Genomic DNA, 24,960 nt, shown 5'->3' with positions numbered 1-24,960 from the left:
GTTGTTGTAACGTTGTGACCTGCCCCAACTGGACATCTGTGAAAAAAGAGCTTTATAGCTCATCGGATTCTTCCAGTAGAAATATATATTTTGATTCTGATAGAGAGATCTGCACAACAGTCGGATTGCAGTCATGGGAGGTGTCTTGTTGACGAGACTCACTTGAGTTCCTTGGTCTGCAGGTCGATCGGGTCGTGGGTTTCGCTGTCCATGTGGAATCGGACCTCAAGGGGATGCCAGAGTCAATGGCCTACGGGTGGAGAAGGGACATGAGCGATTATCATGTCCAGCCAAAACAACACAGAATCTTAATATAAGACACTTCACAAACTCAGATATTTGAGTTGAACATGCACAGCTCGTTAAGTCAATCCACTGCTGGATGAGGGCCGCCCCATGTCATGCGGGTCGTGGGGTGGTTTTACCGTACTTAACCGTGGTGGTCAGGACGCGTTGGCAAAGGTGGGGGAGCACAGACATGGGAGCATTAAGTAGAGTAAAACAATTTATGTCACTGCATTGTCCTCTATTGCCCACAATGTATCCCCGCAGCAGCCTGTAACACTCCAATCTAGAAGGATGTTATTAACCAGGTAAAACCTTAACTTCTTTATTGTTGCCTTCATTTCTGCATCTCCAGCTTCTTCAGCCTCCCACTCCCAGCCCCGCTCACTTTCCCCCCCCCCCGGCATTTTGCCGTGCTCGCCCCTTTAATCCCTCTAGCAGCACCCCACTTCCCCTACCCCACACCTCCCCTCTCTATCTCTCCCCCCTTGCTCCCCCCCACTTTCTTACCTATATAGCCTCTTGTTACAACAGCCCTTTTTTGCCCACTTCAGCAATTGTTTCTGGCTGTGGTTGTCCCACCTGAAGAAGGACGCTTGTGTTGCGCCCGAAACGTCGTTATTTAATTTAGTTGTTATTTTATTTTATAGTTTTACATACGTGACTTTACTGAAAAAAACAAAGAGTATGAATCCTGTAACACTTCTTTGTGCATGGTATTCACCCAAGCCTCATGCATCATGGGGTCAAAAAAAGCTACAGGTGCAGCCTTGCAATTGCTTGCTCAAGCCACTGCTGGAAGAAGGGGGCTCCCATAAGAGGGGGCCCCTCTAGAGATACACCCTTTTACAGTCCCTCTCAATGTATTTTAGCCTACTCTTCCACGCTGGCCGGATGTCTTAGAAGACACGGGAGTAACCACACTTTACCGCGCCACAGGCGACCTGCCGATCGACTAAATGTGGTGCACCCATTAATACTGCTCAGCGCTCCAGAGGCGGTGGAGGGGATGAGGATCTTGACAATGAGTTACCCGTTTTGAATGCGCCTCTGCTTGAGGATCTTGGCCAGGGAGTGGAGGCCACGCAAGCTGCTGGTGACCGGGTCCTTCCGCCCGGCGTCGTCCATCATTAGCTGAGCCTCTGCGTATGTCAGAGACGCCTGCGGGGTTACGATGAACACACCACGGGTGAACCATGGGGTCCTCGCAATTACACAATGCCCATGCCTGATCCAAGCCCAAGCCAGAACTCAACAGATGTCTACGTGGCTCCCGATGACCACTGAGGGTTACGCTCACCCAAAGACAGCAAAATTGATATTTTTTGAATTCTCAAAGCTGGAATTTAACCAAATTTAGTGCAATGTAATTTGGTGGTCTTTTGTGCAGTGAGTTTAACACGTAGGCTTTCGTGACCAATATCATCCATAATACAGGTTTTTTTGGGTTAGATTGTGTAAATACATAAATATGTCGTTAAACCCGCCACCACCCCACAGTAAACTAGTAAGGGTTGTCACATAAACAGAACGTGGCCAATTCGTCACTGGTACAACACACCGGTGTGCTGTACTCGTGACGAATTGGTATGTTCTGTGTTTTGTGCAGTGATTGTTGACTGGACAGAGACCATCAACTCACTACTTTCATGTCCTACCTCGCACCTCCGATTAGCACAGTTGGCTACGTACGGTGCAAAAGAAGTTCAACATACATACTACCACTTGTGAACCCGGTTCATCTCGCTACACTTGTGAACCCAGAGGTGCAAGCTCAACGCTCTGACCTCTCAGCCATCCGGAAACCTCAACTGCACTAACATAGCAAGGCACCGATACAATACACGTGAAAGCAAACGAGAGTTTTACAAAAACTGAACGTCTGTGGGGGGGAAATCACCTTGGAATTGATGATGCTCTTGGTAAAACGTGTGCTCACGATCTCAGCCTTTGGAGTCATCTCCCATATGCACGAGAACGCCAGCCTGCACGCTCACAGCACATGCACCGTCGCCATTCACCGTCGAGTGGCGGAGTCGTCGTCATTGGAGTGGTGCAGGGTGTTCACTCAGGAAAGCCTCGCAAAGTCTCGAGACTCTTTTTCAGGAGGGTCTTGCCAAGTTTTGGTAGTCGAGTCATTCTTTCAGGATGTTTGACCAAATACCGGTTTGGGTTGTTACAAATTACTCAACTGAAATATATATGTAGCAACCATTGTTCGACTACAAAAGCTTTGCAGTACCCTACCGAAGTTATGAGATTCAGTGAGGCTTTTCTTGGTTAAGGATCATAGTAGTAATAACACGTTTATGTTAGCGATGAGAGGAAACCTGATAACCTGGAGTCAACCCATGCTAAATAGGGGGAGAACATACAAAAGCTACATGGAAAGGCAACCAAGTCGGGCATCAATCCTAGGCCATTCTTGCTGTGAGACACGTGTTACCATTGTGCCATCCTGGTTTGGCTGCTTATGTATGTACACATGCTTGTGTGGATCTGTACAATGACACTTTAACAGTGCCACGCATCATGGGATTACATGTGCACCTGGCAACAACGCACGTTAGCTGCTGAGTATGGGTTGCAATGTGCGCACTCGCGAGTTAACAGTTGTTGGTGCATCTCACCGGTCGACGTAGGATCTCAAGGAACACAGGTTTGAGCTCAATAACTCTGGCACCATATCAATCCTCTGCAGGCGCACAAACACAAACGCAACAACTTCTCTGTCAATAAACACAATCTGGCAAATACATATGCACCAACTCAACGAGTGTTTTGCAAGCAAACCCACACATGATTAAGTCACCTGCAGGTAACTGTTCAGCAAGGAGATGTTTTCGCGAATGCCAGTAAAGATTGTATGGGTTTTATTTAGAGGAAATCTGATGAATCCAGAGGAAACCCATTCACTAACAGGGGGGAGGACAAACAAAACTGCAAGCAAAAAGGCACAAGAGTTAAGTAATCAAACCCAGCGTCTCCTTGCTGCAAGGCACGAGTGTTACCACTGCGCCGATAGCCTGCCGCTCATGATGTCACGGTACATCATATGATAAGAAATCCGCAAAAATCACCTCGTTTAAAACATCATGAGAGATATTCAGCATTGTTGTTGCACATTTTTTAATTCTAATTCATTTTTAAGTTATCGTTATTCACACGGGAAGTACTGAAAAGCACGCAAAAAAATGTGGTGAAAATGTCAAATACAATTACAGTTGTGGGGAAACTGGTACCGCGATGATCGTTACATCATAATATTTTACATCATGTCGTAAAGTTAAGAATGAAAGGATGAAATCGGCGGGTCGTAAAACACTTGATATTGTGGCAAGAAGAAATCCACATCTTACCTTCTCACACAGGTAAACTGTGGTACCACGCAGAGATGCCTCCTCATCCAAGGCATTCCCCGGCCGGATAAAGTAGCTCACATCGGCGATGTGTACCCCAACCTAGAACACACATTAATACACCGTCACCACCCTCACATGCATGGATGTGTAATGACAGGGTGATACCTGCGGCCTGTAAGGGTAATTAAGGTTATAGCTGCATTACATAATGCCTTATTATGAAGGGGCGTATCTGGGGTAAAGGTCAACGGCGGAGTCAGTCGAGAAGCTCCGGGAACCATCCCGAAGGGCCTAGAAGGTTCTAGAAAGGGGGCGTGGCCAGAGGTGGAGCTTGGCCACTCCAGGCAGATATAAAGAGCACCGAATCAGAACTTCGGGGCTGTTAGCGTGGGGTCTGGGTCCTGGTTGCGTCGCTACGGTCGTCATCTCTTCGTCTCCGACCACGTGGCTGGTTCTTCTGCAAGAGCAGCTCTGTCTCCGCCGCTACGCTCGTCAACCAGCCAGCGTAGCTACGCAGGACGCAAATGGGCTGCGTGTTTGTACAGCCTAGGTGTAGCCGCGTTACGAAGTGTATCGCCCTGTGTGCTTTTAATAAATAAGACGCCTTCTACTAGACGTCTGGCGGAAGTCGCTCACTCCACATGCATGCATAACCTCCACCATAGCCACTCCAACCAAAGCACAATAATGTGAAATGAAATGCACACCCATTACTACCTGGTGCATTCATTGTGAACCAGGCATTCGGCCAGTGACGTGGACACTTAGGCCAGTGGGGTCTTAGCCATGGCTTGGCTCAGGCTTGGCTCTCGCGCAACATGCATTGAGATTATTTCTATTATTTTGGCTGCTATAAATGTCCAAATGATGGGCCACTTTGTTGAGCTATTCAGTTGTGGCCAGGTCACTAATCAAAAATAAATCAATACCTCAGTGGGCTTTTCCTGGTAAGATGGGGATGGTTTAGTTGTATTTGTTTGTGTTTGGGTTATTTGTTGATCTTTCTTGTACTTTGCACTACTATTATGTTTTTGTACTGTTTGCTGTTGTAACGTTCTTACCCGCCTCTACTGGACATGTGAAAAATAGCTTTATAGCTCATTGGATTCCTCCAGTATAAATATTCTGATTCTAATTCTCAATAAGCCACATCAAAGCAACGCTTAAAACCCAAGCTGCCTCTAAGCATGGTTACAGCCCTGAGCCTCCGTGTCCCTTGTGCCTCCACGTATATCTCTGCATGCTCCCAGCCACGCTCAGAATTTCCGTGAGCTGAGCCTGAGCCAAGGCACAGCTGAGCCACTCATACTTCTTTGGAGGCAACGGAGCAGATCAAGCCAGAACCAAGCCATGTTGAAATCAGTCCCGACCGGTGTTAGCCATGACTGGAACTAAACCAGCTTGACAGGATGAATGTGCAGTGCACTTATCATTGTGCCACTTAAACTCCCCTTGTAACCTCCGCTAGCATTGACAAAACCATGAAAGGAATAGGCACGAATTACCGCGACCGTGACCACGATTACCACCACCAAATGAATACCTCGGTGTTCCCATTGTCGAGCGGTTTGCAGTGTAGGGCATCGTCGATGTCTGTGCAGCCTGGAGGATCCACACTGCAGATGGACAACGCACGAAGGTCCTCCCTGCCAGCCTGGTCCTTGTACGGGACACACACAGCACCAGGTTCAACAAAACGCTGCCTTACAACAAACAAAACACAGGGTGAGCCATACATGGGTAAACCAACTTCATTCTAATGGCGTTCTATCTTCTCAATAGGCGACTGAATATTCTGAAAGTACAGTCCGTTCTCCTATAACTCTGCGTGTTTTCATATCGTGAATTAGATATAATGCGATGAATGCATTAGGGAACACATTTTTTCATAACATGGATGCGAATTGGATAAAAGGCGATCGAGTGAACAGAACTGCGTTGTGCGAGGCAGAATAAGCGGTTGTACGGTTGCCTCGGTGTAGCATCACACAAGGCGGGATGTTTCTGGATGCTTCTAGATGCTACTCACGTACCCGAAGTCTTTGTTAAGCCTGCGTACGCATCTCACGTGTTATCGCGGACTGTGCTTTACCCTATATTATTTATTATGCGATTTTTCCACAATTCGGTGTTCTTCAGGAACGCAAGTACAGCGTTATAGGAAAAAAGTCTGTAGTCCCCTTGCTCCATTCATTTATGTACTGGACCATCTCCACGGCTACTGCAAAGTCCTCCATATCCTGGCTCACCACTTTGATCCGCATCTCTCGAGGCCTGCCTCTCGGGTCTCCGCCCTGGTGCTTCCATAAGTCCATCGCCTTCATTCCTCCGATGTGAATTTCCTCTCTTCTTACGATGATGTGTCCGAGCCATCGACTTTCTTTCAGGTCGACGGCTTTTCTATATACGGTCTGCGGTAAAGGCGTAGAGCCCCGTGGCTTCTCGTTCATGACAGTGCAGCGGAAGGACCTCGACTGGAGGGAGAGCTCCAGAGAGGTCCTCTAGAAGGTATTCTACGCAGGCCAAACATCTTGAAACTATTGCGGTTTGACAGCACGATGATGATGATGGGGGGTGTTTTCGCATTTGTCTATTGTCGGGGGCCTATACGTCGGGGGCCACACGTCATGGGCCACACCAAAGGCCACCCAGGGGCCACCAGTGGCCCGTGGGCCTTGTAATAAAGAACATTGAAGTAAAGGATTCTCACATGCACGACCGAACACACCAACACACCGCAGGCGTAAGAATTGAACTCAATCGATGAATTGACATATCGTCACACGTCTCATGCGTACCTCTGCTGTGATGCTGAACGTGGGAGGGGGCAGGCATGCAAGTACGGCCTGGCTGAAGGGCTGGTGTGGCACGTCGTGCTCCAGCAGCAGCACCTCCGTCTCCGTCTCCTTATCCCCACATTCGCCCAGAGAGCGCACAAAATGGCCCTGCACAAGCACACCGACGATTAGCACGGTTGTCTACGTATGGTACGGAAGAAGTTCAACATGCATATGCACATACGTGGCCAATCGTCACCGGTATCCCTTTTCCACTGGTACATTGGAACCCAGACAGTGCAGATCTCTCGAAGTGTCTGTGGTCACCCACTGGCTTTTGCCGTGTCGAACCAGAACCAAACCGTAGTATGCTGGCCCCACAAGGCATCCAAATATATCCGGGGGCCGAGCAGGGCCAGGGGCGGGGCTAGCGACACGTTAATTGTGTGACGGCAGTCAGTACACCGCGGGGACGTGGCACCACAGCGTCATCTGCACGTGCCTAGCCTTGTTCAAAGCATTGACCGTCCATGGCATGGATCCGCTTTTGCAGTGGATAAACAACCTGCAGCCTACTAAACCGTGCCAGCCATGGTGTCGCTCGGTTGTGCAGTGGCAAATAGGTATGAAAAGCACAACCACAATGCCAACCTTGTACCTAACGTACATTATGCAGAATATTAACCGACATCTGTTTAAACAAAGATACAACCCAAAGAATACATCTTAACAATATATTTAACTTTTCACCAATTTTGTTTCTCATTGTGTTAATGGTATTGCACAATACAAGCAATCTATACAAACCCTTCGTGGTCAAGGACGACCCACAGGAGCAGACATAACAGAGCTACTTCTAAGATCCATTGAAGTGAAATGCAGTCCAAATTGTAGGGGGGCAGTGCTTTTCCAACCACTCTGCCAATCAAAGTAATGTTCATCACATGGCAGTCAAACGCAGTAGTTTTCTCAGAGATGGAAATCAAACAATCGAAGTGCACGACCAAATTTAATATCGTTTTTGGTGCAGTTATTGGTGACTGGGCTGAGACTATCAACTTACAACACCTTAATAACCTAGGTTGAATCACAGGTGAGTTTGCCATGCTTTCAAACAAAAAAATATCACAGTGGTGCCACTTCATCCACCCTGACTTCCAATTCACCGTGTCACCGTTCGTGTTTTGGGTTCGACGGCTGTATTGCATACAGAGCCGCGTGGCCGCGCGTCAAGTGACAGAAGGATGAGCCCGACGATGCCGACCACGGGACAGACGGGTGAGGTGTCACGGCGTCCGGGGCGTCACGGTGCAGTCGTACGTTCGGGTAGCGGGAGTGTCGCAGCCAGCCACCGATGGCCACCACGATGCGGTGGGCCTGCAGGGACGCTGCTTGTCTTGTCTCCACCCGCACTCGTGGCATGCGGCGGTCCGCGGGCGTGAACAGGTGGCGGGTGGCCTGCAACACGCCCAATGAGCCCCCAGTAAGGCATTCAACAAACTGTTTGGGCAAGTGCCGTCAGCACACACCTATTCAAGCTGGTACGGCAAACGACGGGGTGGGTACGGCCAGCACCATGCCCGACCGCCTTTGTCTCCACAGCGCTGATGTTTACATGCCACATCAGAGACTCATTTATGGCCGAGTCGACCTAGGGAAGGGCCCAAGACAGGTTCAGACATTTGGCGCTGTTTATTGGTTATGAGCGATAAATATAATCCAACTCGGGTCCCAGGATTCGTAGCGCAGCGCGCTAACCGCTACATTACCGCTCCCCACACGTACACACACACATGCAGATCAGCCCACCTCCTTGATTGGGCTGGGCATGAGCATGCCGCACAGCGGCCTCGAGTTCCGCTTGATGATGCCGACCACTTTGCCAGTGGGCCGACGCATCTTCCCACTTTCGGCTTTCAGCTGGAGACCAAAACAAAGGACAAACATCGTGTTGCGTAATCTAAGCAAGAGCGACGACAGCAGCAGCAGCTGGGATAGCACCGGGAGATGACAACGCAAACTCAAATGAGCACTCACCACAGTAGCGTCTCTCTCACACACTGAAATAATGAAATAACTATTTTTTTAACCAACTCACTGCATAACACAATACAATTTGGCTTGAAGGGGAAGGAGCAATCCAAAACAATAGCGCTTAACCTGCGGATGTGGTTTCATGCTGTGTCTCATCAATGTCAATAATGAGACTGACGCTTTGTTAAAATGACAAAAGATCACAGTGAGGAGTCCTCCGTAAATATTTATAAGTTAAAACAGTTCTGGCGATTGATAGAATCAACCGGAACACGCCCATCAGATACCACACGTTTAAAAAAAAACGCGTAAGCTTTTGCGACCAATATTATCTACAACAAAGGTTACCCTCCCATCTAATTCACAATTTGATGCTTAATCTCTCGATTCTTTATGATTTCACTGATTGACATTTTCTCTTACCTGCTTAGCACATCAGTCACCCTATATGTGTTTAATGTTTACGTAACGTTTTAATAAGTATAACTGTGCAATGATCAGCCTATAAATAATCTGCCCAAGCCAACTTGCACTACATGCGATTTAATATCTAACACTTGTTTATGTTTGTGCAATATTGTCGACTTTTCATAAACCACAGTTGTTTTCGTGCCAATTTCAATTAACTTCATTGCTGTACTTTATTATGTTTTGCATTTTGTCACTGTGGTATGTATGCATGTAGAACTTATTTCGCACCGTACACAGCCAACCATGCTAATCGGAGGTGCGCGGAAAGGACAACAATCTAAATACAAAAAGCAGTTCTAAAGAAATTAGTTTTCAATATAGAGGCCACCCTGTGACCCAGGTCACTCTCGCAAATGATACGTGTCCTGATCTCTTGAGTTCTAATTAAGTTAATTAAAATAAACATTAAAAAGGAGCTCAGACCGTGGAAGCGCCACCGTGTTGAGCCTGGATATGCATAACAGGTGGTATAGGCTCTGCGCCAAAATGGCAGGCAGCAGAGCGCAGTACAGCAAAATGAACTGTTGTCCTGTCCTTCTATGCTCCTGATCTATGCCCCCCCCCCGTTCACCAACCCGCATCGAAGTATGGTCAAATAACCCCTACGTACATACAAAAATAGTATGAAATGATTAGCACTCCTGACTTGATTTTGAAGTAATGTAATGTAAAGTCATTTAATAAACGCAAAATCAAGCTAACAGCATCTCTAATGTGGATTGTTGTCTGGTCACACGGTGTTCATTATGTTTAAGGTCTCTCTTGAAGTGGTTGAGTTTTTGTTGTTATTCTTTGTTTAAACTATATTAAAACTATAATCTTAGTTTTTTTTTTCGGTAAAGTCACGTTGAAGGGAAACAACAAAATTATAAAATATATATAAAACAATAAAAAATTCTCACGACGTTTCGAACATAACTCAAACGGTCGTCTTCAGGTGTGTTGGTTTTCATAAATTTATTTTTAAACGGTGCATTTATATTCTTAGTTTTTTCGGTAAAGTCACGTTGAAGAGAAACAACAAAATAACAAAATATATATAAAACAATAAAAAATTCTCACGACGTTTCGACCATAACTATAGTTAGACATTAACAAAGTCGTAATTAATCGCAGTAACAGTTCTATTTCCGATAGTCTGAAATCCGTTTTAGCTAAAGGTCTAAACTTTGCAGTCACACCTAAACACATACCAGTTAATTATATAATTGCCTAAGTAGAAGTTGCTCTCAGGGGCCTGGGTCACATCGCTGCAGACGTAGCAAGATCTGAAATCGCTGCAACCCTCAAAAACGCTAAGATGCCAGCTAGCAACCTCAGCAAAGATGAGCGTTTTGAATTATATAAATTAAAAAAGAGGAATGATATTGTAGTCCTCTCAGCTGACAAAGGCAATGCTACTGTCATCATGGATAAAATAGAATACAACAACAAAATTAAAGAATTACTCGACGATGGTAGTTATACAAAAATTAAAAGAGATCCCACCAACAGCCTCGTCAAACAAACCAACAAAATAATTTCTGATTCAACCGCATCAATTGATCAATCTAAACAGTTTTCGTTGAAACCTTCTGCTGCCAGGCCACCAAGATTATACGGCTTACCAAAAATACATAAAGTAGATACACCCCTTCGTCCCATAGTCTCTACTATCGGCTCCCCCACCTACAAAACTAGCTCGTTTTTTGTCTGAAATCCTGCGTCCTTTCACTGGAAAGACCACCTCTGTGGTACAAAATTCGACTCACCTGGTATCGACAATCAAGGGTATTTCCCTGTCCCCAGACGACCTGCTTATCAGTTTTGATGTAGTTTCCTTATTCACCAAGGTTCCTGTACCTGACACCATTGCAATCATTGAAGACTTGGTTCATCAAGGACTAAACACTGAGGTACCCCCCCTGGTGAGACACTGTTTAACCAATACATACTTCACTTGGAATGGAACTTTCTACAAACAAACTGAGGGCACCCCAATGGGCTCCCCCCTTTCTCCAGTTATAGCTAACATTTTCATGGAGAAATTTGAGACTGACGCCATCCAGACTGCCACTCTGCGCCCAACCTTATGGAAGAGGTACGTGGATGACACTTTTGTCATCTGGCCACATGGCCGGCTTGCTCTAGACCAATTCTTCGACCACATCAATTCCATACACCCAGCCATCAGATTTACCATGGAAGTCGAAATAGATGGCAAGATACCTTTTTTGGATGTCCTAATTAAAAAGAGACCTGATGGTTCAATGAGCCACTCTGTCTACAGGAAAGCTACCCATACGGATGCTTATCTGAAACCGGATTCCCACCACCATCCATCACAGAAGAATTATCTCATCAAGACTCTGTATCATAGAGCCCAATGCATATCCGACCAGGAACACATAAGCAGTGAACTCAAGCACGTACACCAAGCTCTTAGGGCTAATGGTTACTCCGACTATACAATCCGCAAAGCTATCACTCAAACCATGAAGAAGAACCCTCTTGAGGAGCCTTTCAAAACCATCACTTTACCCTACATTGCGGGGGTCACAAAAAAGATCTCCAAAATCCTGAATAAACACAAGATCCAGGTCCGTTTCAACACATTACATAAAATCCGTGATCTGGTTCCGTCTGTAAAAGATGTGATTCCGGACATACAATACCCTGGTGTCTACAAACTAAGTTGCCTCTGTGGTAGTAGTTACATTGGAGAAACCAAACGCCATGTCTCGGACCGCATTCGTGAACACAAAGCAGACCTTAAACACGGTAGGACCAACACCTCGGCCGTGGCAGATCATTGTTCTAATTCAGTAGGCTCACATGCCATTGACTTTTCCAAGACAGAGGTTCTTTGTAAGCCATCTGGCTTCCATGAGAGATTCGTTCATGAGGCTATCCACATATACAAGCACAGAGACAATTTCAACGGAGAAGATGGATTCTATCTTAGCAATCATTGGAAAGATTTGATAAACCATTTCAGGTCTTAATTGATTGTTCACGCTTACAGTGGCTTTCAGACAGCATACATTATAAAAAAATTCGTCTCCCCCCTCCTCTTTTCAGAATATAGATGGGCTAGTCCTAAATAAACTGCCAAATCGTTGCGCGTGGCGCTAACGTTTTTATAAATAAATAAATGCGCCGTTTAAAAATAAATTTATGCAAACCAACACACCTGAAGACGACCGTTTGAGTTATGGTCGAAACGTCGTGAGAATGTTTTTATTGTTTTATATATTTTATTATTTTGTTGTTTCCCTTCAACGTGACTTTACCGAAAAAAAACTAAGAATATGAATTACTGCAGTCACGAAAGCTTTAAATCAAAATTTATATTAAAACTATTTAAAAACTATAAACTAAATAACTTTACCAGGTAAGGACCCTGAGAGCTCTATAGCTCTTTTTAAGTGACCTGGCCACAAATGATCGTTCAGTGAAGTATCTTATCACATTTGAAATTGATAGCAGCCACATACTCTAAGTGCATGTCAGATTGTAACTGTGGAGGGAAAAGCCGGAGGACCTGGAGAAAAATCCATGCGACCACGGGGAGAGAGACACGCACACTGCAGGTGTCTGGGTTTGATTTTGGTTCAGCAGTGTTGACGCTCCACTCACCACATCCTCTTCATTCTCTTCTGCAACGTCCCCTGCGACGCCCTCATCGTGCAGGACCAGCGAGGAGGGGGCAACCCAGCGCTCCTCGGGGAACATCTCCACGCACACGATGTCGTCGTGCATCGCGCGGTTTAAATGCTGCAGCCCCTGGATCAACACCTGCACGCAGACAAAAAAGATCCCCCGTATAGTCTTAACAGACCGCTGGGCCAAGTGCTGTTAGAGAGCAGCATATACAGTAAAACCTTGGATTGCGAGTAACTTGGTCTGCGAGTGTTTTACAAGACAAGCAAAATTTTTAATAAATATTAATTTGATAAACGAGCGAGGGTCTTGCAATACGAGCAGCTTTGTACTGCCGAGCGTCACGTGATCACAACTGATATACGAGTGCTTTGATATACGAGTGCTTTGGATTACAAATACGTTTCCGGAACGAATTATGCTCGCAATCCAAGGTTTTACTGTACAAGAGTTTTAATACCACGAATAAACAATTTAAAATGTAGGACTATGAGCCCATGAATCTTCTGAAACCAATGTTTTTCAGTAACATATGTTCAAGTAGGGCAATTTCTAGACTGGGTTTTTTTTTTCCAACAAAGGGCCAATGTACCTAATTGTTATTTAACGTTACATTTTGGAGGTGGAAATAGACCATTCATTTTGTTAACAAAGTAGTCACAACCATCATTAGACCTCCTTTGCCAGTACCAAAATATAATAGGGTTTTTCCCCTTTTTTCTGGCAACAAAACTGAAACCTCTTACAAGGAATCAGGTGTGCATTAACCACAATACTTGTGGTCAAAATGCAAACAAAAACACACTGATAATATTTGCAATATATGCGTACGCCTTTTGGCGTCCTCTGGTCTCGCACCAATTGGGTCGAGGCTCAAAAGAAAGCCGTCCCTGGTGTGAACCAATCAGTCTCAAGGACAATGCATATATTATCATAGTGTGTTTTTTGTTTGCATTTTGACCACAAGTATTGTGGTGCGCACACCTTGCTGCAGCTGGGACAGCGGGAGATGTTCGGGGAAGATTACCCGGGACTCCACCACATCCTGCACACGTACACAGCACACGCACGGCACATGCACGCGTCAACAACAATTTTGCAACCGCCATCACGTAACGAGACGAAGGATCCAGTCTGATTTATCTCAGTACGGCCATCCGTGTTAGAGAACGTTCCACAAAAGCGGATATCATAGAGCTACCTCTAGAGTTTCACCCTTCCGTCTCTGCTTTTTGGTAAATATACCACGTTATAAATCTAGGATTTATTTGATTGATTGACCATTGATGGTGAGGATGAGACGTTCTAAACGGGAGCTGTTTAACACGTGTTCTTTTGCGACCAATATTATCCATAATAAAGGTTTTTTGGGTAAGAGCGCGTAAATGTGCGTAGTTAACCCGGCACAGACAATTAGTAAGGTTTGTTACGTAAAACAAAACGTGTCAATTAGTTACTACTGCAGCACGCCAGTGTATTGGAGAGTAAACCCACAACACTTACAAATCGAGTATATCGTTTCCCTGGCGATTACAACCAGCGAAACGTCGTACTCAGCGCAAGGCAAGTGTCCCTTTCTTCAGTGAGGCAGCTGGATGCAACGCGGAAGTGAGGGGTCGGACAAGGGTACAGGCCCACACCATAAATATGAGGGGGGGGCAGAGCTGATGCACGCATACGGAGTCTCACCTGCTCCGAGGCCAGTGCCAGACGGTCAATCAACTCAGGGTTGTCCAGCAAGCTGCGCACGTATTCCTCCACTGGGGGTACACAGACACGCGCAGATAAACGCAGAAATTATAATTGGCGACACGATTTACCGGACGATTTAGAGTGCCACCCAAAATGTAAATGTGTTACTTTTCAAGTCATGCCTGCTGGATTTATTAATTTTCCTGTTTAACTGAAGCACTGTTTAACAAGAGGCACTACAGACTTGATTCAAAGCTTTCGTGACTGCAGGAATTACTCTTTGTTTTTTTTCGGTAAAGTCACGTATAAATAAGAAATAATAAAATAACATAATAGCGTACGACGTTTCGGTTGCAACACAAGCAGCCATCATCAGGTACAGAAGAGCTAAATTTACGAGAGAGAGGAAACACATAACCCCATATGTATATACAGACACACAAGTAGGGAGAAACTAACACAGATACAACAGGGGACACAGAGAGAGAAGCATACCAAACAAACAGTATTTAGCAAAATTTGGAAACCATATAAAGCAACACAGACGGTCGGTCAAAACACAATTAACGCATAGTCTGGTTGATTACGCTATTACAAAGATTGATGAACTGCAAGTTAAGTATGAAATTTTGTGGTGGGTCCACACACTAATCATAATAATAGGTAACAGTAGAAATGAGTAACACTGGTCAGGTATAGTGGCTGCTGTTATAGATGTGACCTTGGTAAATAAATAAAAAATACATTTTGATTTAAAGCTTTCGTGACTGCAGGCATTCATATTCTTGGTTCTTTCGGTAAAGTCACGTAGAAGGAATGATGATTGCTTGTGTTGCAGTCGAAACGTCGTGAGAATTGTATTGTTTTATATTTTTATTATTTATCTTCTACGAGACTTTACCGAAAGAACCAAAAAAATAAAAAATAGTTTAGTATTTTTTTTATCATTGGTGTGGTCCCCTTATGCACCACGGGTCACACCTGATTGGGCTCTCACCTAGTTCAGGAGCAATGATTTTCCTACCTTACCAGTTGAGGTGAGGAAGGTGAAGTGAGAAGTAAAATTGCCTGACCTCACCTGGTAGAGGAGGACAAATCTGTCTCTCACCTGAGTCAGGAACCCCTCATCCATATGATGAAGTGGTGCTGGACACCTGTGAAAAAGAGCTTTATAGCTCATCGGATTGATCCAGGAAAAATATTCAGATTATGATGCTGCCATAATGTGACGGTTATCACACTGGGCTTGGCAACCCAAATGCCGCCGGTTCATCCTCCAAGCACGGCAGGTGATTGAACCGTTTCTTAAATCCCCCCTCACTGGCCCTGCCGTTGTCCACTCAGCACTGTCAATGGGTAGTCCATCGGCAGTTCGTGTGTGGTGGGGTAAAATGTGGGTTACTCCCACCTCTTCCAAACGTCTGGCTCAACAACATATCCTCCAGAAGGGAGCTTGCAGTGGCACGAGCCAATATATTTTCAGGGCTGCCTGCACCTTAACCTTCAACCTTTTAGAGTGAGATGGTGGTTTGAGTGAGATGGTGGTTTGAGTGAGATGGTGGTTTGAGTGAGTTGGTGGTTTGAGTGAGATGGTGGTGGTTTGAGTGAGTTGGTGGTTTGAGTGAGTTGGTGGTTTGAGTGAGATGGTGGTGGTTTGAGTGAGTTGGTGGTTTGAGTGAGTTGGTGGTTTCAGTGAGATGGTGGTTTGAGTGAGATGGTGGTTTGAGTGAGATGGTGGTTTGAGTGAGTTGGTGGTTTGAGATGGTGGTTTGAGATAGTGGTTTGAGTGAGTTGGTGGTTTGAGTGAGATGGTGGTGGTTTGAGTGAGTTGGTGGTTTGAGTGAGATGGTGGGTTGAGTGAGTTGATGGTTGAGTGAGTTGGTGGTTTGAGTGAGATGGTGGGTTGAGTGAGTTGATGGTTGAGTGAGTTGGTGGTTTGAGTGAGAGTGAGTTGGTGATTTGAGTGAGATTGAGTTGGTGGTTGAGTGCGTGAACGGGTGAGTTTGTGAGCATAAGATGTCCTAAACTATTCATATATAGTGACGCTTATACACCTCACCTGGCTGTTTGTACTGGTTGGCAAGGTAAAAATTGTAAATTTAAGAAAATTGCGCCACTGTTTCAAACGCTGCGATGGGAAAACGAACCAGTAACTTCTGGATTGCAAGTTCAGAGTGCAAACCGCCCGTTACTTCAGGGTAGCGTTTCTCATAACCGCCACTGATTTTTTTTTATTGTTCACCTCTGCTTGCGAGCACACTGTACACTTAACTAACTCTGCAGATGTAAAACCCAGAGTGTGTGCCCACTCATGCACCTCTTACCTCTTGCTGACACCGCATGCATGATGCACGAGTACTGTCTGGGTTTTTTGGGCCGGGGAGAAGGGGAGCCCCATGGGGTGGACTCCGGAGGGTTGTAGCCTGGAATCTGTGACAGCGGACACACAAGATGGCACAAGCGTACAACAAAGATGAAGATCACCCAAATAAGCCTTAACAGACTGTGCTGCTGTTAGGCGGCGTGGCCCACGAGGAGGTGGGTGGCCAGCACTACGCGCATGCAGCCACCTCTGTCTCCCCAGTGCTCATGTCTACACACTGCACCAGGTACTCATTTAAGACAGAGTTTACCTAGGATAGGGACAACACCGGTTGAGATAAGGCAGACTGTCTGCCTCAGCAGCTGTCCCCCTCTCTTTTTTTCTTCCTGATGACAAAAGCTTGTGTTGTGATCGAAACGTCGTAGTTTTTTGTTATTTTTGGTTATTTCATTTGAACCTATTTACGTGACGTTGCCGAAAGAGCCAAAGAATGTCTTCCTGCAGTTACAAAAGCTTTAAGTCAAGATTTATTATTACATTTGTTTACTGTGCAAAAACTCAAGACTTCTTCATGAGGGTCCTGCGAAGTTTTTGCTGTCACTGTGTAGTCCCAATTGAGTAATTTGCAGGTGATTTTTCAGTATTGGGATGTTTTGCCCAATGCCAGACTCGTTGTATTGGGTATTTTTTTTACTATGGGAGGAAACTCGAGAACACGGAGGAGACCCAGAAGAGGGGGAGAACATACAATCTTCACACACTCACACATTCACGCTAACTCACTCGCTCACACACTCACTCAAACACTTCATTGCACTTACACACTCTGACGAACAGGGGGAAAGAAGATGACAACTCCACGCCAAAACGCGCCCGAGTCGGGAATCAAACCCAGCTTTCTTGCTGCAAGGCGCAAGGGTTACTTACCAATGTGCCACCATGCCGCCCATGGCGATTCGTAAACTACATCAGTACCAGTTTCCATGGACTGGGGGCAGCTGCCCCTGTGCAGCCACAGCCTTGCAAGCGGGCTTTACCCTGCCAAGTGGGTTTGTGATGTTATTAGGCAGCTTCCCCGATGGTATAATTTGCGAGTAAATTTCTCAAATTTGGGTAATTACACCACACAACACTTGGCCGACTCTCTTTTTCTAATCATGTACGTGTTCGCTCTAACTGTGTCTACTGCGAAGTAGACCGCGGTATTAACCAGAGCGGCCACCGACTTCATTTCAGTGTTAAATATTACGGACGGTACATTATACACTAAATACAACTTTAAAAAATGACAATACTGCACGTATATACATCACTCCATTCAGAGTCTTCGAGATTGGATTGGTAAGTACGGTACAGTAAATAGGTTACATTTTACAGTAGGATATTTATTTCTGTGTATTTGTATGTTTATTCACACCAATTTCATATAGTAAACTAATTTAAAAGACAACAAAACATTCACAACATTTAAAAACAATGCTATGCAAGAATGTGCAAAAAATTAGCTTTTTAAAATTATTATGTAGTGAATATCCGGCGTTGTTAAAAAATTTGGCGTCCCCTTCCCCCCCGTAGCCGCCGAATAATCGATGATCTACTATAGATACTCTATAGTTAGGGCATTTCTGAATCGTCCGGGCTTCCTTGTGCGCCGCAGGCTGGGACGCGTCGTCGTCGGAGAGAGAAGCGATCGTGAGCGACTCTACTCCATCCGGGGTGGACAACCTCCCGAGCTTCTCGGAGCAGCTCGCGAGCGGTATGGCCTTCCTCGCTCACAAGAACGTGAGTCGCGAGAGGAGTGAATCAGCAGTGAGCCTCTCTCCTCGGTTAAAAGAGTGGTGGAACATAATGATGAAAATACGTGATGATTTTAACCTGTCTCTGTGTCTCTCTGTATGTATCTCCGTGCCTGTCTGTCTCTATCCCTACAGGGCCATGACCATCTGTGTGACTGCGCGTGTTTAACTGTCTTGATTTGAAGCCCTCGTCGAGGAGGCTGCTCTCCGATCTTACATTTACATGCTAATTTCTCACATTAACATCACTAGCCCCGCCCACTTCTTTATGACCCTTGGGCTACACCTATTTCAAACCTTTTAAAACAGTCTGCCTCAGCAGCAGATCATGCTTTCCCACCTGATGAGGGACACTTGTGTTGCGCCCGAAACGTCGTGATTTGTTTTATTTTATACCTATGTTACTTTACCGAAAGAACCAAAGAGTATGTTTAACTGTATCTCTGTGACTGTGCGTGTTTAACTGTGTCTTTGTATGTGACTGTGTCTGTGGTGCACGTCTTTGTTGCCCTTAATATGTCTGTCTGGGTGGCGAGTGGTCGCTCAGTGGTTAGTTCACTGCACTACGAACCCAATGGCCAGAGTTCGATTCACGCTCACGGCCAACACCAGTGACAATTATCTGAACCGGTCTTGGGCCTCCCCAGATGGACTCAGTCTCAAATGAGTACCTGGTGCGGTGTGTAAACATCTACACTGGGGAGACAAAGGCGGCCGGGCGTGGTGCTGGGCACCCACCCCGTCGTGTACCGTGGCCGACCTTCACAGAAGTTGCCCCAAGTTTGTTGAAGGCCACACAGGGATTTTTTTTCTTTTTTTTAGTGCATCCACCGCGACCTGGCTGCGAGGAATTTGCTGGTAACGCATGGACACATCGCCAAGATTTGCGACTTTGGGCTGGCACGGAACGTCCAGACTGACCCCAACTACATGGTGAAGGGCAAAGTGAGTCCTTCACCTTACTTAGCATCATCAGCATCATTATCAGTATCGCCAATGTCATCACCATCATCGGAATGGAAGGCCCATCACTTTAATTGTACTCAATGTTTTTATTTTATTTTGCACAGCCCCTAAGAAAAAGCGAGTGGGGGGTGCTGCCACACACGGTGGTGCAATGGCTCTCCCACCCTGGACTTGCAATCCAGAGGTTGGCAATTGGATTCAATCTCCCTGCTCTGCCGACAGTTCAAAATATGGGGCAATTTCACAAATCCCCTTCCTCCTCCCCCCCCCCATGTGGTACACGGGGTAACTGGCCCAGAATAACAACCTGTGGTGGTGACCACCAGGCTAACTACACTAATTACAACATGACTAGCTACGACAGAACGGGACCACAGCTCGGGTCCCAGTCCATGTGTTGGAGACTCGGTAGAACGTAGACGTAGACAAAGGTTCTTCAGGATGAACAACAACGCCGGTCCCTCTGGGGGACCCAGCTTATATTCTCTGTGGCGTGGCTGGCTCCGCCCTTGGCCACGACCACCTTCTAGAATCATCGAGCAGCAGGATCTGGACCCTGACCACGTGACCACCCCTAGCCCCCACTTGGGGCCCCTTTGTAGACTTAACCGGTCACGTGTCCTCTCGGGTCAACCAGAGTGCCATGGCATTTAGTAACCCGTTTCCTACGGCCGGCACTCCCACACCCTATCCTGTCGGGCTGGCACTGCACGCCAAGCGTGATGCCATCCAGCGGGATCAATCAGCGCTGACCGAGCCCCTCTAGGGCCGGTACTACACCCACACCAGAGTGGTATCCGCGATGTCAATACACCGCACGCCGTGCCTCTCTAGGCCCGGCACTACACAGTGCCATCCCGTGATGTCACTACACATTTAACCCTTCAGGGTAGTGGAGGGCTAGATGACGCTAATTTGGCCAGATGAATATGGCCTGACGCAAAAAACGTATGACGAATCGCGATGCATCGGCCTGAACTGAATTTACTGAACGTATTGTTGTTGTGCTTGTGGCCATGCGGTCATGTCCATTAGGTGCCTCTGCCTGTAAAGTGGATGTCTTCAGAAAGCATGTTCCATGGGCTCTACAAGGTGCAGAGCGACGTGTGGTCATACGGTATGCTACTGTGAGAAATCTTATATTTTGCTGAGACAAACTTTCACTTGCCACAAACATTCGGGGCCCTGAGTACAGAAGATCCTCACAGCAGACAACGATTGTAGTCTTATCTTACACTATGATTTTTAATTGCGTAAAGTTCAGATTTAAAGCTTTCGTGACTGCAGGGATTCATCTTCTTGGTTCTTTCGGTAAAGTAACGTAGAATGGAAAAAAAAAACGTAATAAAAAATAAAATTTTCACGACGTTTCGGCCACAACATAAGTAGCCTTCTTCAGGTGAAGGAACAGAACTGTCGGGACGACAGCACTTCAATGACTGCTGCTAAGATTCGCAGTGTCGTTTAAACTAGGTGGGAGAGGTAAAGTGCCTTGACAAAGGAGTTTACATATCAAACAGGATAATTTAGCATTTAAATAGCTGCGTTAAAGTGTTGGATCAGCAGGGTGTTAAAGTCAGAAATTAGCATGTAACTGGGAGATTAGCATGATGTTAATGTGAGGGATTAGCATGTGACTGGTCACGGAAATAGCTATGTTAAAGTCAAAGTTTCCATCTCAACAGAGGCATTTAGTATATGGACGCTAAAGGACTGCAACTACCCAACTATCATACAATAAACCGATGTGAAAAAAAAACTAAGTAGAAACTTCATCAATATAATAAATGTACTCAATATATTCTTCAATAAATTGAGCTATAAACATAAAGTAACTGGGAATACACTACACTATCTAATGAATACCATATAGTAAACTACTAAAAACTAAAATACAAACTACATCAATGTTTTCAATAAACTCTATATACTCTCCATCAGCTGAGCTATTAACAATAAGTCGTTATACATTACAATGCCATATGGCGAAAAAAATGGGTGGCGGTTTTTTCCTTCTTTCCAACGTTAGCACCACGGAGAGCGACGAGCCTCGTTCAGACGGACGAGTCCATCCATGCTCGGAACGGAGGAGGGGGGAGAAACAGCCACGATGTGCTGCTCTGTCCTGTGTTGCATTACAACCATGCCATAAACTAGACTACTATACATTGTAATGTTATACCTTCCAATCTAAACTACATTGTATAATACCGTATACACAGCCCAATGTAAGCTCTAACATTATGCATTATATTGATATGTCTCCAAATAAACTTTTTCCTACATTACACAACTATACACCGTAATATACACTACCATAGACAAACCCACCCTTGAATTACACAATGCGTTACTTTAGACTACCCTATACTTTAGACTGTAAAATATTAGACTTGTAATATTACACTATGTATTATTCTACCAACCCTACTGTATACCACACAGCTGTATATTCACTATAAAATTACAATACTATATATTGCCTTATGAATTATGTTAAACATTACAATGTTATACTATTTATTATTATATAACATGCTATAAACCAGGGGTGTCCAAACTACGGCCCGCGGGCCAACTGCGGCCCGCCATCCATTTTTAATGGGCCCGTATCAAAGTTTAAAAATATAATGGACTATGGCCCACTGTATTGCATTTCTTAATTTAAACACTAGATGGCGCTATTGTCTTGAACAAGGCAGCGTCTCCACAAAGCAAGCAATCGAAGAAAACATTTGCTCAGGGTCACCAGAAATGCCGGAACCGAAGAGACGCAAGATTGCAAGCGAGTGCAGAAAATTTCAGACTCGGTGGAAAAATGAATGTTTTTTCATAGAAACCAAGGGGAAGTGTGTTTGTTTGATTTGTAATGAGAGTGTTGCCGTGATGAAAGAGTACAATGTACGACGGCATTATGAAACGAAACATCAGACCTTCACGTCCTACACTGGCGCCGAGCGGAGAGAGAAGGTAAAGCAAATGGCAAGCTAGCCTGCTAACGCAGCAGCAGGGTTTTTTTTTCCGTGCTAACAAAGCTCAAGAAAATGCAACAATAGCCAGCAATGAAGTAGCTCAACTCATTGCCCTACACGGGAAACCTTTCTCAGACGGTGACTTCATCAAACAGTGCCTCACTAAAGTCGTGGGAATGTGCCTGGAGAAAATGCAGGATTTTAACGATGTTAGTATGTCCAGAAATAAGGTTGTGCGGCGAATTGAAGACTTGTCGGCTAACTTAAAACAGCAAGTGTCAGATAAAGCTTGTGCTTTCGATTTTTACTCGATTGCATGTGATGAGAGCACAGATGCCACGGACACTGCACGGCTGTTAATTTTTTTGCGGGGAGTTGATGAGAATTTTTGCATTACGGAGGAACTGCTTGATCTTCGGAGTCTAAAGGGGACAACAACTGGGAAGGATATGTTTTGAAGCTGTGTCAGATTCAATTAACCAGGCTGGACTTAAATGGGACAAGCTGTGTGGAATTACAATGGATGGGGCTCCAGCAATGACAGGCGAGCGCAAAGGAATGGCTTCTATGGTGAGTGCCAAGGTGCAGGAGAGCGGAGGTGAGACTGTTAAAATGCACTGTATCATCTACCAAGAAGCCCTCTGTGCCAAGATAATCCAGCTTGGCGATGTGATGAACACAGTTGTGAAAAATGTCAAAAAATTATGGCCCGAGGGCTTTACCACAGAGAATTGCAAGCGTTCCTCTCTGATGTCGATGCTGAATACGGGGACCTACTCTACCATTCCCAAGTGCGCTGGCTCAGTCGCGGCTCCGTGCTGCAGTGGTTTTATTCCCTGAGATCAAATATCGACAAGTTTTTGAAAGAAAAGGGCAGACCTCTCCATGAGATCAGTGACCCTTTATGGTTGGCAGGCCTGGCTTTTTTAGTTGATCTCACGAGACTACAAGGCAAAGAGCAGCTGGTACCACAGCTGTATGTGCACATGAAAGCATTCCGTGCGAAGCTCCGTCTCTTCGAGTCACAACTGCGCAACTTCAATGTAGCGCACTTCCCCACGCTGACCGAAATCAATGCGCATTTCCAAATGCCAAGCTCTCTGCAAAAATGGGAGAATATGTGTCTGTGATCACATCTCTCATGACAGAATTCAGTCAGCGCTTCCAAGATTTTTCTGTCATTGAGAAGGAAATCACACTGTTTGCGGCTCCGTTTTCAATGGATGCAAAAGAAGTGGAGGAGAGTCTGCAATTAGAACTGATCGAAATTCAGTGTGATGATTCTCTGAAGAATCAGCATCAGCTTCTCTCCCTACCTGACTTCTACCGGAGTTTGGAAAAGGCCAAGTTTCCTCCGACGAGACGCCATGCAAAACGAATGATGAGTCTGTTCGGCTCAACATACATAAGTGAGCAGACATTCTCTCTGTTAACGCTGAACAAAAGCAGGCTGAGAACCAGAACGACCGACAGCCATCTCCGTGACGTCCTTCGCATCTCAACCACCAAACTTACTCCTGACCTGCCAGCTATCTTTCAGACCAAAGTGCAGCATCACTGCTCCCACTGAGCGTAACATTATTCCCATTACAGGTGAGTTAAAAATATACACACCGTTTTCATTTGTTAATAAGCCCAATTACTTCATAAATTCAGTCAATTAAAGTTGATGACAATTGTTTTAACAAACGTTAGTTGATGTGTTAACAAGCCCAATAATTTATTTGTGTAATAAGGTTGAAATATCCACATCCCCTATTTGTCTTCTTGTCTCTCCCTTCATATGGACAATGAAGGGGGATCAGCACCCTAAGAACCAATCTGAGGCTGTCACTGAGATAATTACCTGCCAACCTTTTTGTAAAAAATAAAATTAATATCTACTAATGAAGAGCTATGATGGAGGCTTTTTTTCTTCAAACATGTTCAATAATCAAACGTAATTTACCTGCATTTGATTGATTTTGACAATATTAGTGCATGAGAAGTGAGGCAGTATACCTCACGTCTAGTGAGTGGCCCAATCCTTCGTATATTTTTCTGTATGTGGCCCTCGGGAAAAAAAGTTTGGACACCCCTGCTATAAACCATACCATTGACCGTCGTGTGAAAGGTATTAAGAGGCAGTGGCAGCGAATGGACTGCGATCTGAAAGTCACCATAAAATACAATCAATTAAGTACCAAAATGGTTTATAACGTCTTTCCAATGGTTACTAAGCCAGAATCCATCTTCTCGGTTGAAATTGTTTCTGTGTTTGTATATGTGGATGGCCTCATGAACGAATCTCTCATGGTAGCCGGATGGCTTGCAGAGAACGTCCGTCTTGGAGAAGTCAATGTCATGTGAGCCCACTGAATTATAAGTGATCTGCCACGGCTGAGGTGCTCGTCCTACCGTGTTTCAAGTCTGCTTTATGTTCACGGATGCGGTCCCAGATATGTCGTTTGGTTTCTCCAATGTAACTGCTACCACAGAGGCAACTTAGTTTGTAGACGCCCGGGTACTGTATGTCTGGAACCACATCTTTTACAGACGGAACCAGATCACGGATTTTATGTACTGTGTTGAATCGGACCTGGATCTTGTGTTTATTCAGGATTTTGGAGATCTTTTTTGTGACCCCCGCAATGTAGGGTA

At 45.3% G+C, this 24,960-nt stretch overlaps 1 protein-coding gene across 1 annotated transcript in view; it reads right to left on the bottom strand.

Moving 5' to 3' along the window:
* The window catches only part of LOC142905598 (exosome complex exonuclease RRP44-like), a 90,938-nt gene extending 67,063 nt beyond the window's left edge, over positions 1–23,875 (bottom strand). Inside the window, exons 1-6 of the mRNA XM_076052223.1 lie at positions 23,843–23,875; positions 6,446–6,592; positions 5,191–5,307; positions 3,645–3,746; positions 2,916–2,980; positions 2,186–2,270 (exon numbers count right to left, since the gene is read on the bottom strand). Of these exons, the coding sequence (XP_075908338.1) occupies positions 2,186–2,270; positions 2,916–2,980; positions 3,645–3,746; positions 5,191–5,307; positions 6,446–6,592; positions 23,843–23,875 (549 nt within the window). The remainder of the gene's footprint in view (positions 1–2,185; positions 2,271–2,915; positions 2,981–3,644; positions 3,747–5,190; positions 5,308–6,445; positions 6,593–23,842) is intronic.
* Between the last annotated feature and the right edge of the window lie 1,085 nt (positions 23,876–24,960).

Source organism: Petromyzon marinus, chromosome 55, assembly GCF_048934315.1.
Source record: "Petromyzon marinus isolate PM22_M1 ecotype Great Lakes invasive population chromosome 55, UKy_Petmar_22M1.pri1.0, whole genome shotgun sequence".
NCBI lineage: Eukaryota > Metazoa > Chordata > Hyperoartia > Petromyzontiformes > Petromyzontidae > Petromyzon > Petromyzon marinus.
The sequence above is the reverse complement of the archived record's forward strand: the minus strand, read 5'-3'. Positions and strand labels throughout refer to the sequence as shown.